This window comes from Rhea americana, unplaced genomic scaffold (assembly GCF_003343005.1).
Source record: "Rhea americana isolate MKP2758 unplaced genomic scaffold, rheAme1 scaffold_299, whole genome shotgun sequence".
Taxonomy (NCBI): Eukaryota; Metazoa; Chordata; class Aves; order Rheiformes; family Rheidae; genus Rhea; species Rhea americana.
This window is the reverse complement of record NW_028186422.1, coordinates 714,902-729,173: the sequence shown is the minus strand read 5'-3', so window position 1 is coordinate 729,173 and position 14,272 is coordinate 714,902. Positions and strand designations below refer to the sequence as shown.

Here is a 14,272-nt window from a genome sequence, read left to right as displayed (position 1 = left end):
TTCCAAGGGGACCAGCTCGTGAGTGATTTTGCAATGAAAATTCTGGTCATATAAACCATAAAGCTAAAATAATTATTTAGAAACCACAATGTTCTTACAAACATTAATAATATCTACCCAAAACCAGATGTCCTGACATCATGCTTCTGATTTGCCCAGACAAAGGAAATTTTCACTATAATAATGTAGTGCAAATGTGTTGGGTAATAGTGCATGTTAGTGTGAATAACTTTCTACATAACAGTTTCACATAAACAAGACCTTAACTAACATCAATAATTTCAGTGAAATATACAGAACTTTGTTTACCTATGAGATGAAAGGCTAAGACACACTTAATTTTAATGGCACTCCAAAATATTTATCACCGATATAGAGAAGCCAAATATTCTCTCATTGTTACAACAAATGCAGTCTTTCCTATACTTTCTCAGTGAAAATTTCTGTCTAATTGCTCAGATAACTAAGTAGTCAATTCATCCTCTACTAAAATAGAACTGGAGTCAGTAGTCTGTTAAAAAATTCAATGAACTTACAGTTATTTTTTTCAGCTTTGAACTAGGTTGTCTGTATTTCATAAAACAATAGTTCTTTCTTTTAGATCATTAGATTAGCTAATTAAAAAAAAATTTTTGCTTTGTATGCATATGAAAGCTCTTCTTCCTACTTCCCCCCCCCCCCAGTATGAACACAGGTGTAACCTTTGCAGATACATCAGAAAGATGAGTTACATACTTGTCACTATCCTTTAGATGTGTTATTTCTATGTACCTTCATTTATGGGCATTTATGTACTAAGTAGTGTTAACCCAATAATTTTTGTCATAAGAGTACAAGCTATAGAAGCATCTCTTAAAATCTTTTCCTGAGGTTTTTCTTAATCAGAGCATTTTTTTTTCATATGTAAGAATTCTTTCTTTTGATTAAGAAATGTATCAATGGTACGAGAGTGGTTTGCAACAATACAAATAAACACCTCAAAGGCGAACAATTTCAGTTGAGTAACCCGTTTGCCCCCTGTCTGAATATACATTCACAGTCACTGATCAGCAACAACATACAACTCAATTACCTGAAAGAAGGTTTCAAAGTTAAATAGGCGCTGGGGGACTCTTCCCTCAAAGACATCATTGCTTCATTTAGTTTCAGAGAGCTTGGTTGTCGGTGTGAATGGAACTCCAAGGAGTAGTCTTAGAGAATTAAATTATATTTATATTCTGAAAATACTTCCATTGCTTGAGCTCAAATAAAATGAATCTTTACTAGTACAAAGGGCTCCTTGGGAAGTATGCAACTATACAGTAAACCCTCTGTAACAAAGTGAGTAAGCTTTTGGAAGGCTCAACTGTTAACTGAAAGACAGGACTGAGGATATAAATCTAGGTGTGTCTTTGCACCTAAATCCCTACTTTAGTCACTGGAGATCTACCCAATAAAGTCAGTGCAGCCTAAAATGTGACAAAATGATAAAAAAGTTGGTAGGAAGGTGCCTCTGGAGGTCATCTGGTCTAATTCCTCGAGACATAATTGTAACCAACAGAGTCAGCCATAGTTTTGTCTAACCAAGTCTCGAAACACCCAAGGATGGAGATTCCACTGCCTCTCTGGATAGTCTGTCCCCAGTGCTACGCTACCCTCTTAGTGAAATACCTTTTCTTAAAGACCAATTCAAACCTCTCACACTGCAATTTGTGACTTCTTATACTGTCTGGTAATATTGAGAAAAATATGACTCCACAATTTTTGCAAATCTTCTTTAAATTAACTGTAAATTGCTACTAAATTGTCTTTTAATCTCCTCCTTAGCAGATTGAACAAGCCTCATCCTCTCACTGTCTCCTCACCTCCTCACCCTGATACAGTGGATTGACCCTTAGTTTTCCACTCTAAGGTAGGTTGAATTACACCCTGGGGTCTCTTGTATATGGAAGTTCAGCTCCTGAACGGGCCTACTGACCAACAAACACAAGTGGATGCTTCAGCGTCTTCAAGACTCTTAGTATAGAGCTAAAGGTACTCTATCCAGTTGCCCAAACAGATGTGTCTACTACCTTTCCAGATGTCGCTGCCTGATGCCCCAAAAGACTGTACTATGTCTTTCAGCTTCAGGTAGATATATCATATACTGTAAAACACCTCCAATGGCACTCCCCCTTTATATTTTGGCAACTCAGTCAAGCTCTAAGTGTCCTTCTGAGGGGTCTTCAAATACATCTTCCTAGTAAAAAAAATTCTACTTTTAAGAAATATGACTTTAATAGGAGAAAAAATAGAATAGAATGAATGAGAGTGTCTATATTAGAAGAAAAGAAATTAATTCTGATGCTATAGTAGATTAGAGTATTTTGGACCAGTATTAGTCAAAAGGAACAAGTTACCATATTAACATTAAATATTACTTTGGGACCTTATATGGTATCTATACATTGACTCTTCTGACCATGGGATCAAAATTATATCTCATAGCACTCTACAGAACAGAAAAAATTAGGCAATATTGTTCACATGCTAACTTTCGGATACCACTGCTGGTCAGTAGTTCTGGAAAGTTGCTGCTAAAACATGCCGAGTTTCAAATCATGATCTAGCAGTTTGAAATGACTGGGATTGTTCACTATAGTATTTAGCTTCTTTCAAAGGACATTTGTTGCACTATTAATCCAATGGTTGGTGTGTCATCACCAGAGATTAACCTTCTCTTTGCGCAGTGGGAGAGATCTTACAGAACTCCAAAAGATCATGACAATGACATATCACTACCTGAATGTATTGTTCTGCAATGTATGGGCAGACAGGCACAATCAGCATAACTAGTTACACGTTCCAAAATACTGATGTGCCAACTGTGTTTGCTCTGGGTGTGCCTACCAGGAGAACATGCTCAGATAAACTACTAGCTGGACCTGGAGACAGAGAACTACATCAGCCTCACATCTGTTGGGCTACCGGATTAAGCAATTCCTAACACCCTCCAGCCTTTTTTGGCAATGAAAACCCCATTGCTGTAAAACAATTTTTTCCCCTGCAGAATCATTCTATCTTCCAAAAATAACCTCCCAGCAATGCCAAATCAAGATGCCTCTGAGAAGGCTATCTCCAAAAGGGTGGTAAAGGAGTTTTGAAGATGGTAACACTCAGAGCTGCTTAGTAAAATGTCAGAGTATAGTGTCTCAATCCCAAGTCACAGATTGTAATGCCTGTAAAAACTTGCATAATCTATCCATATAGTGAGGTGGGGTGAATGAGAAGGACTAAAAGATCACTAATCCACGTTATTTGCTAGGCTTATTTCAGTAAGGGAATATTTCTGAAAGAAATGTATGTTCACACCTCTTAAGACATTACCAAAAAGCTGTGATGAATCAGCAGATAAATAATGAGCTCTGGAATGACAGAACTGGAGAAATACCTCCTGTACATTGCTTGTAAAAGTTTCTTGACACCTCGCGTTTCTCTGGAATCTTAAGTAAGGCATTTTGTCCATCCATGCAGTAGAAAAGATGAATTTCCTCAAACAGCAGATCCTCGCGCATACTCTGAATCCCTTTTACCTTGGTTCTGCAGTCAGGAATGTCCCTTGAAACCCACACTTGTGACAGTCTAGCTCCATTGTAAAAGGTATCAAGAGAAAATTAGAGGGTTAATTTACCAGCTGACTTTCTGTCAAGAAGATACATAATCTTTTATAAGTATTCTTGTATTTCTTTCTCATAAGAAAAAAAATAGATTATTTATAGATTTCCATCATAACTTCAGGTTCTAGAGAGAAAAGGGTAGGCTAAATAAACAGAATGTCTAATAATTTCCTCATTTATGGGATTTTTTTTTGACCATTCACAAATTTTGCTGTGTGAGAAGCTGTATTCTGCAAAATTACAAGCGCTAGATACAAAGGTGCTGCATTAATGATGCCTACCTGTAATGAGTTGGAGTAAAATTGAGAAACTCCAGAAGATGTATCTAGGGAACATTCAGAGAAAAGGTCAATATATTAAAAAGTTCTAAAAAATGATATATTCATCCCATGCCTGGACACTTCCTGGGAAGTTTCAAATCAGCACCCAAAAATGGGTGATTTAAAGATGAGAATTTCAAAGTCTCACAGACTAATGACTTTATCAAGGATTCCCTCCTTTCTGTAGTTCACTGAACAGAGGAGTGATGGTATGTTGTAAAGAAGAAGAATCAGGCATGCAGTAGGAGGAAATAAATCATCATGAGAATTCCCTGCTCTGGTTGGAGTTTATGGCAACCAGTAAGTGGGAATCTTCTGAAGTTTGTCCTAAACTCTTGTTCAGCTAATGATAAAAGAGAGGAGGAAGCATAGTTTCTGAAGTCCACCACTGAATTTTCTTGTGAGCTTTTGTATGGTGATACCTAGATCATTTATACTGTATACCTGTGAAAATATAATTAAGGTCTGCATTAAAACACCTCCAGTGCTGGAGGTAAAAGTCTAGAAGAAGGCTATGTTGGTTCTAGGTGTGAGTAGGAGCCGCAGTAGCAAATTTCATGAAATTTACTGCTTGACATCCTCTTGAATCTCTTGAATCTCATTTATATGAAGAAATAATCTCTTCTAAAGATAACAGTAGCAAAGGATATCCATAGAAACTTTCCTTGCCATTGATTATGAGTTTGAAACTGCCTTATGAATTTGCAGCAAGTGATAGGATGGTTTATCTAATGCCAAAGCACGGGAACTGGATCAAGATGTGCTCGTCTTTGTATATGCATCTAGAAGATGATGAGTAGCATTTAATTCACCAGTTCTTACTTCAAGCACAACATGTGGAAATATGGCCTATGCTGCAATCAAGAATGCAGAGCCCTGATAAGCCCCTCAAATTCTGGGCTCATTTTGGTGGTTAAAAGTCAGTATGAAAGGTAGGAAATGCAGAGCAGCATTCTGTGCTATTAAAGGTCAGCTACAAAGTAGTTCGAAACTGCTGAGGGGAAAATTCTATATGGAACATATTTTGTTTAGGAATTGGTAACTTCATAGCTACTTCTGAGGTACCATGTTCAGGCTACTTCAAGTCATACTAAGACAGCTTTGCTGAAAAGCACACACACTTGGGAATTAGAATTTTTCCAAAATGCCATTTGATTCTAGTTTAAAGACACGTAAACTGGGCATTTACTTATGATGTTCTCCTCAGCAAAAAAGGCAGAAGTAGATCATATGTAAGAATGAAAATTTCCTACAACAAAAATTGCAATTTTAAGCTATATTTCAGTGATCTCATCATTCCATCTAGGGCTATTGCAAATGTAAAAAGAAAAAAAAATGTGCATGTGTGTGTATAAAAGCATAAAATAGTCATTGAAAAAGGATTATAAGTTTCAATAGTTCAAAAAAAATTTCTCATAGATTTTATCAACATTACACCAGTCTTTTCTTTTAACTTGTGAAAGAAACAGCAGGAACATGAGTTCTTCCAAGGTATTGTTTTAATCATCATGATTTCTCAGAAGACAGAAGATCATATCTGAATAGTACCAAAATCTGAATCAAAAAATATGTAAATTTTAAGAGATTAAAGATTTTACTTGCTCTGCTGAAAAAAGTGGCAAACTGATGCATTGGCATTCTTGGATGGAGGGAAATACCACTGTAAATACAGCTCAGTGCTTTATAATTCATTTTAAGATCTAAAAACATATTAAAATGCTTTATTTCACACAAGTTTTTGTCATAGGGTGCTGAAGTAGTATGTTTGATCTTTTGTATGCACTGTTTTTTGTCAGGCAAAAAAACCCCACATATTTTCTTTGGCATAAATTCCTGACAGTGATATGTTAGTTATCTTATTAATGACACAATAGATAGGAGCAACACATCATTGTAAAAGAGTGCCTGACAACTGTTTCACTTTGCTAAAAATATCTGTGTTTTCTAAGCATACAGCATACAGCTACCTTCAGCAACCTTCAGTTGCAAAATAAAATAAAAATCATTTCTTCTGCAATAATCTCAAGCACTATTCAACATTTTGTAGCAACTACGTGCAGAGTCTCAGTGAAGTTTATTATTGACTCAAGTGAACTCAGCTGAGGTTTGAAAGAAAGGTCATATGTAAAATCTCTGTTAAATTAAATGATGCAGGTTTGCCAGGAACATCAATCTCTTCACCAGTAGATTATTCAAGGAGCTGGAAGATTTATTTTTCTTGTATATAGATTCATAATTCATCATTAATAATGAACTTTAATACAAATATTTTTCATCTGTTAGATAAAAGGAAATTTTAGAAGGAAAGGTATATGCCAGAAGAAGTGGTAATTCGCCTTTTAGTTAAGTTGAAGTCAATTCAATAAGAGGAAAGTTATTATAAGTATTTAACTGGAAGAGATTTAACATAGAAATTAGGTTATAAACATTTTTATTTACCTTGTGTACAATTTGCTTGAATTTTGCAACAAAGTGTAAGAAAATATACTGACATTTTAGATGAAAAAATTTATTTTTTTAATCACAGATGTAAAATTAACATTTCAGCTTTTTTTATTTCACCAATCCCTGTGATTTCATGAGCTACATTTGAAGTGTATTTTTTAATTAAATATAATTTAAAAGTTTTTGCTCTTCTTCCATGTAAATGCTATAGTTCAGGATATATTTTATTTAATCCTTATCATCAAAAAAACCTATAATAATTTTGAACTTTGCAGAGTCATCCTTTAAATAAAACTAAAAAGATTTAAAGAAAATATGGTTATAAAAGTATATCACACTAATTTTCATAGAATATAGCTATAAAAACAGTATTTATTGAGCTAAAAATCTTAAGCTCAGGCTATCAAATTCTACTGTCAGTTAAATGATGTAAATGTAATTATACTGCAAGGTTCTAGTGAGGCAACTTACAGTAGGGAAGATTTCTTTCTGATATATGGGTAGAAATACAGTGTTCAGTAGGAACATGGTTGACTGATACAGAGATTTGAACCAGACTGCTCTGCAGTGCTCCATTTGTTCCTTTTGAAGAAATGCCAAATGTTCTTGGGTCACAATGAATTCATAAGCAGAAAAGTAGGGCTGGAGACACCATACACTACCTCAGCAAGATTCTTGATAGTGCATCTCTCAAAGTCTTTAGTCATAAACTACAAAGAATCACAGAAAGGTTGAAGTTGAAAGGACCTCTCATGATCATCTAGTTCAATCTGCCTGCTCAAAGCAGGGTCAGCTAGAGCAGGCTACTGAGGGCTGTATCAGATTGGGTTTTTAATATCTCCACAGAGACTCTATGACCTCTCTAGACAACCTATTACAGTGTTTGACCAGTAGAAAAGCTTTTTTTCACATTTAAATGGAATTCCTCTCAGAAGAGTTTGGCTTCATCTTCTTTACTCTCTTCCTTTGGGTATTTATACACATCAATAATATCCCCCATGAGCCTTCTTTTCTCCAGGCTGAACAATTCCAGCTTCATGAGGGAAGAGTCTCCTATCATGTCTCTGTGATTCCAACAAGATTGTAGCCCTGCAATTGCACACAGACCTCTAATTCTTCCTCTGATTCCTCCACTCTGCATGTGCTAGTGTACAGCCACTTCAGAGAGGCACCCACTCACGCTGATTCCCCAGAAAAGGAATGAAAGCTTCCTTCAAAATGCTGTCCTCTAAGCACTTCATCATTTGTACACACTTGAGTGCATAGACTTTAGCTCTTTTTTGTTGTTTTCAAGGTGTCTCCTCTTCACATCACCCTGTACCCTTTGCTTGGCAATCTGGTCCACCACTTCCACACTTAACTGTGGGTCATCATCTCCCTCCTCAGTCTTTTCTAGTCTTAAAAGAAAATAACAGATATCATCCAAATAAAGAGGCTGAATTGATCCTAGGCATGTCAAAAAGCTTCTCGTTCTGTACCACAGAATAATGATTTGGGAGTAGCAACCATGTACTATTAAGTACAGAAACACAGCCATGTATATTTTATGTTTTCTGGGGTTATATAAATCTTTGAAAACATTCTTACACTCAGGGATTCTAAAGTAAAAAAAATCTTTGATCATTCTAATATCAATAATCATAGGAAAATAATAAATTTTAATTTTATTACCTAAAAATATGTATTAACATTAATGTTATAGGCTAATCATGAAACATGACAATGCTGACAAAGTTGGATTATGTAATTAAAGGCTCATCTCCACAAACACAAAGGAGCACAATGGTGGATAGCAGAACCCCACTTAGAGAAATGGAACGTTCTGACCCGGCTTCTCCCATGGGCTCTCCCAGGACAGCATCAGCCCAATGGGCTGGAGGTGAGACTCACCCAGTTTATCAATGGGAAATGGTCTCCAGATTACCTTGCAGACTGAGGTCAGTTACTGCCTTAGGGGTATGGGACATGTTATGGGATGCAGGTGAAGAGCACCTTGGGACTGTGAAAGACTTACTTCAGGATGGTTAGAGGAGGAACCAAAGGTGGGGAAAGGGAAAGGTCAAGATTGGGAAGGAACAAGGTTGTAAAATAGCGATAAAATAGAATAAAAGGGACTAGTCACAAGAAAACAGGCTGCAGGTCGGTATATCTGTCTGTCTATGTCCTGCACCTGATTACTGCAGTCTGTTCTGTCTTCTCATTAAATGCCATTTCTAACCATTTTCCTGAGTGTGGGGCTCTCTGTTCTGTGTGCATGTGTGTGTATGGAGGTCTGAGTGCTAGCAACTGGAGCAGGGATCACAGATCGTGGGAGCTTGTGTGCCTAGGGTGTTAGCAAGTGAAGAGACTAGAGGCTGTGCGTATTATACAGGTACATATGTCAGTGTGTGATCACTATCAAATATCAAGATGGATTAGCTGTTAATTAAGATAAAAGGCTTGGGAGCCAGGAATCGAAACAGCTTTAAGACGCTGAAAAGACCAAGGGTCTCCAGAGTCTCAGAGTTAGCTACTAGAAGGACTAGGAGGTCCAGGTCAGTTCCTGGAAAGGCCATGGGGTATTCTGAGAGATCAGGTTGTGTCTGTGTGTCTCTGTGCCTGAGGCAACTGGAGATGAGAGGATCCAAGGGCCAATTACTGGGTAGACCACATGTCTAAAGCCAGAGAGGAACCCCTAGTTTGTGCATGTGTGTAGGCGTAAGTACCAACAACTGGAGTAGGGCTCACATGTCCAGGCACCAGCAACTGGGAAGACTAGAGATCCAGGGACAGCTACTGGATAGACAGAATGTCTAAGCTCATTTACCAGAGAGATCCATATCGTATATGTATATATAGATATATTTCTCACTAAGGAATGTTCATCCTAAATCATCAGAGAGGGGGACAGGGTTATGCTGTTTGTGCTGTCTGTGTCTGTGTGAGTGTTGCTGTCTGCATTAATCTGAGTTGCCAGCTGTGTATATATGTACCTATTATTTACAGTGTGAGTGGGCCTACTGGGAATATGTGTTAAGCTTCACTACTGGCTGGAGCTGGGGCCACAGAGCAGCAGTAGCTTTGACTCTATTAGACTACTAGATTTGGCAAACCCTAATATATAATAAAAAGCAATGCTAGTTCTCAAGACAACTAATATAACACGAACATTGTAAAGTATCACCTAATAGAAATAATATCTTCAAATTTTCTAGATCAGAGACCCATGTAATAGGTCCATGGAATAGAACTGCTATGACATTGAATTGTCTAAGTTAAAGTAATATTTTTTTGCACTAAAACTAAGTACCTTCCTGTGCACAAATACTTTTACAATTATTATTGTTATTTTAGCTGGTATATGCCTTTAAAGAGCCATAAAGAAGGACTTCTCAATCTACAGAAATTGCAAAGTTTATGACAAATTGCTTTTTAAAACATGTTAATTGTATTGTTGATACAATTAGGTTGATTGTTGAGGTTGATTGTACCCCAATAGTTACTGTATTAATGTGTTCAAACTCCTTTTCCTCCCTCTAAATGTCAATTCTAAATGTTCAGCCAAAGCTCTGGGTCTTAGGTGTGGTTCTTTACTTCTGACACATCTTCACTTTTGTAATTTCCCAGAGTAAAGGTGGTGACATCTGAGTAGGACTTTTCCACTTTTAATAGAATCCTTGCTGATGAAAAACACAGAGAAGAATCTAACTCCTTCTTTATCTTAAGAGATTACATTCCTTCAACTGATACACTAATATTAAGAAAAATAAATATTCCAGTGCAGAAGAGCAATTAATTATCCATTCTCTATCCTGACAACTATTTCAAGAAGTAATTAACTCTAAATAAATACCTAAGTCACATTGCCTTTATCAAGGTTTAGATTCATATTGGTCAGAGTTCCCAAGCAGCTCTATGCTTTGTAATACAGACCTGCACTGAGAATGCAGCAAAAGTGAATTCAGAGAATTTCTGAGCAGCTCCATTCTGGTAGGAGTTTGACATTCTTAAATGAATGGATTGTGGCAGAGAGGAATCTATAATACTCACTATCCAGAAAACCAACCTCCATAAATAAGATTTTTGACCATAAAATCTACTACCAAAAGTGGTATGGATCGATCTCAAATCCACCTTATGAATTAAAAAAGGAAAATGTTAGCAGACACAAGACATACCTGAAATAACGTTGTAGTAACTGTAAGGCTCAAGTTTCCTAACTTTTATTTTCTTATATTTTAAATCTTCTCAGCCTTTACACTATTTTTCATGAATTTCCTTTTTTCTTTCTCATTTTCAGTTTTGTCATTGTGTGTAGGTAATGTATACACCTGAATTCAATGTGGATATCTGAGTAACTCAGCTTGTAAAAAATGATGAATTGCACAGACTGTGCAATTTTTGCCTCTGACAATCAAACATTACAGATCTGGATCCTATTTACTGTTTATGTAAAAGTAAATACAATTTTAACAAATAAAATCTTACTTAAAGGCCTCCCAGATGAAATAGAAGAGTATGTTCACTAAAGTTTAATGAGGCAAAGAAGTATACAAGGGAAAAACAAAATACTTGATATCGAATAGGAACAGTTTGCTAATTTCTGTTTCCCTATTCCAATAGTTATAGTGCCATGCTTCTTGACTCATTTGCATGAATTCTGAGAGTAGTGACTAAGGGAATTGCAATCTTTGGATTGTTTTAATGAGAATAAAGTTTCTAATTCCTCACACACTGAGCTTGAGATTGCATCAGCTATCTCTGAAACAATATCATAAGCTGATCACCAAAGATAATTATTATTCTTATGAGTAATCATTGCAATAAAATATGATTTTTAATAAATCAACAAGTGGAGGTAATAAAGCTATCAATAACAGAATTTTTCATTATATGATCTTTAGTTCCAATGATAATATCCTTAGAACAATTCTGCACATTAAAGACAAGTTACTATGAATTTCTAAGAAAAAAAGCACTGTATTTATATTGATTTATTAAGTGTTTTTTTTTTCCCAAGTGAAAGAAAATACTCCAGAAAAACCTTAAGGCTGTTACACTGCTGGAGAAATTATTTATCTGATTAAGCATTAATCCCCTTTTGAACAAACTAAATTGTGCCTGCTTAATCACAGGAGATTTTTGAGTTGTTATTGTGATGGGAAAAGAATTCCAAACTCAGTCCTTCTATTCTAATGGAAAATGAGGAGATTAGAAAATATCATTTTTTTTATCTCTGGAAACTAATCTTTAATTTCTTAATTTGGCAGTCATCATTCAGGCATGAGATACATGAATCTTACATTGTAAGATCCATCAGCCTAAGGAAAGATTTAAGTGACTTGTATGAAATTCCTTTCAGAGGATGCATGATTTCATCAAGATTTGCCAAATTATGTCTTACAAGAAAAATCTTGCCAATTTGATTGGAATGTTAAAAAATAAAAATCTAACCTTGGTATCACACACACATGAATATTTTATTTCACTGCATGTTCCATGTCTGGAAGAAACATCAGTTTCTCTACAGAGGTTAAGCCTTTTGTTTGTTTGTTTCTGGTTTACAAATTTTGAAATAGGTACCATTGCTAAAAGATAGAAATGAACTCTGCCTATTCCAGCTTTGAAAAGGGAGTATGACCAAGTACAAACGTCCAAATTAGGTCCATCAAAATAGCTTTGGAAAGTTCATGAAAAGAGGTCCAAACTACAAACAATACCTTCAAACTTTTTCTCATGGCTTTTGACATACTTCAATACCTGATAGGATTCACCCCATCTTACTTTCTTGGCTCTTTCCCTTATCTTACTGACAATTTGTATCTATTTTATAACAAGAAAATATTCAATTTGTCTTAGTGATCCAGGGGGAAAAAAAAAAAAAAACGCTTCACAACATTGCTAAATATTTTCAGCAATAATTGGACTCAGCTTTAAGAGAGCATTTCCTACTCTTGAACATGCCATTTCAGGCTATATGACATAAAAGTGTCAGACCAAAGGACTGACACTAGTTGTCTGATGGAGCAGATCAAAGGTTTGATATTCTGCAGCAACAGCCAAAGTCTGAAGAAAATCAATAAAAAAGTGCCCATAAGTAGAAAGAGAAAGAATAGGGCAACCTGAGGTGATATTTCCCCTTATAATCTCCCAACTCAAAGGATTCCTAAGCCAGATAGAGGCTCTGTATATTCAGTAACCCTCAACTGACTTCTCTCCTACTGAAATATTTTGATGTCCTTTAGTCCTTGCATTGGAAAACATGGTGAAATTAAACCCTTTTTCTTCTCTTCATGGCACTCCTGGCTTTTAGACTTCTATCATTTTCTTTCATGCCTACTAGTTAATTCTCCTCTGATACATCTCAATTTCCTCATAAAAAGTCTTTGGATTCCTTTGATCCCAGCTGTTGCTTTTTCTTAATCTTTTTGCATCCTTTTTAAGATGAAGGGATCAGAACTGCATGTTATGATATTCAAGATGTCAGCAAATCACTGACTTAGGTAGTAGCATAAATCAGTAATCTCAATTTTTTTCCACCAGTATGCAACATTGGGGGGCACATGTCTCAAAGATCTTTTTTTCTTTGTTATAAAATTGTCTTATGCCTCCTGGAGTCCAGGAAAGTCTATAATTGCCCCGTAATATATAACAACGACTAGACAAATAAGCAGACCACTCTATTGGCAATTTTATTTTCCCACATAAAGGTTTTTGTGTGTTTCATGTGCATTTCAAACCACACCAAAATGAAATTAAACCTTAGGAACAACACAGTATTTGTTTACTTAAACTCAGATAGACTAATACACTAGGTATATTAGTGAATCAGTAAAAGTTACTGTACAAGTTTTCCCTTCCCCTAAAACAATTTTTTAATACTAGGACAGAATTCATTTAGCCAAGTATTACAAAATGTAAAAGTAGCTACATTGGAAACTGACATTTCTTTCTAATTTTAATTTTATTACTGGCATCTAGATAAATAAATGATAAGGACATAATGAAATGTAAGAACTCTAGATTTCTGCAATTATAGTGTTTCTGAAATGGCTTCCCTTTTTCCCCCTATATATGTAGCTTTGATACACAGGTTTCTTCCTAACACTGACCCTTGCTTCATTTGTCTCTTTCAAACATCTCCATCTTACATAGAATTTAACCAATTTCAGGCATGTCTTCACAAAAAATAATTAGAATGAAATTATCAGTTTATTCTAGGCAAAAATATCAGTTTCATATGTACTAAAGCTTTAAACATCCTTCAGGTACTGTTAGAGAATAGAGAATTAATATTGTTTTGATGCATGAATATTCATTTGCACAATTATGTTTTAATAGGAGTAATGGACCATTTATGGGAACTGTACTCAAGTGCATCCAAGTCAATCTAGCTGACTGATTGAATTATTAATTTAACATAACTTTTGTGATACAAACCACACTTTATATATCTATAAACCAAATGCCAGAGACTGTTGTTTCAGGACTTTGAGGCCAAATATTGGAGAACTAATGCATAACTAATATTCAGATAAATCCATTTTCCAATATAAAACTGGAAAATTCAGGTAAAGTAAACAATAAAGTCTTGAAGGCCAGTTTTCAGAATTTTGTCTCAGTGTTTTTAAGGCAAAGCAAAGGTTCATGACTGAAATAACTCATTACAGAACAGAGAACAAACAGGAAAGTTTCCTACCTCTGCAGCTGGGTAAAGGGCTACTCCACTGCCCATTGCTTCGGCACTGTGCTCGAGAAGCTCCCTGAAGCAAGTACCCCATGTTGCAAGTAAAATTTACAACATCATTTAAATTGAACTCACTGCCATTAGTCACTCCATGAGCTGGATTCCCCGGATGTCCACAAGTGATTGCTGTTAAAGTAAAAAATAGG

The 14,272-nt window shown here is 35.7% G+C and overlaps 1 protein-coding gene across 1 annotated transcript in view; it reads right to left on the bottom strand.

Moving 5' to 3' along the window:
* CSMD1 (CUB and Sushi multiple domains 1) overlaps nucleotides 1-14,272 on the bottom strand; it is a 626,201-nt gene that overhangs the window by 46,481 nt on the left and 565,448 nt on the right. Inside the window, exon 54 of the mRNA XM_085309436.1 lies at nucleotides 14,079-14,252. Coding sequence (XP_085165562.1) covers nucleotides 14,079-14,252 — 174 coding nt within the window. The remainder of the gene's footprint in view (nucleotides 1-14,078; nucleotides 14,253-14,272) is intronic.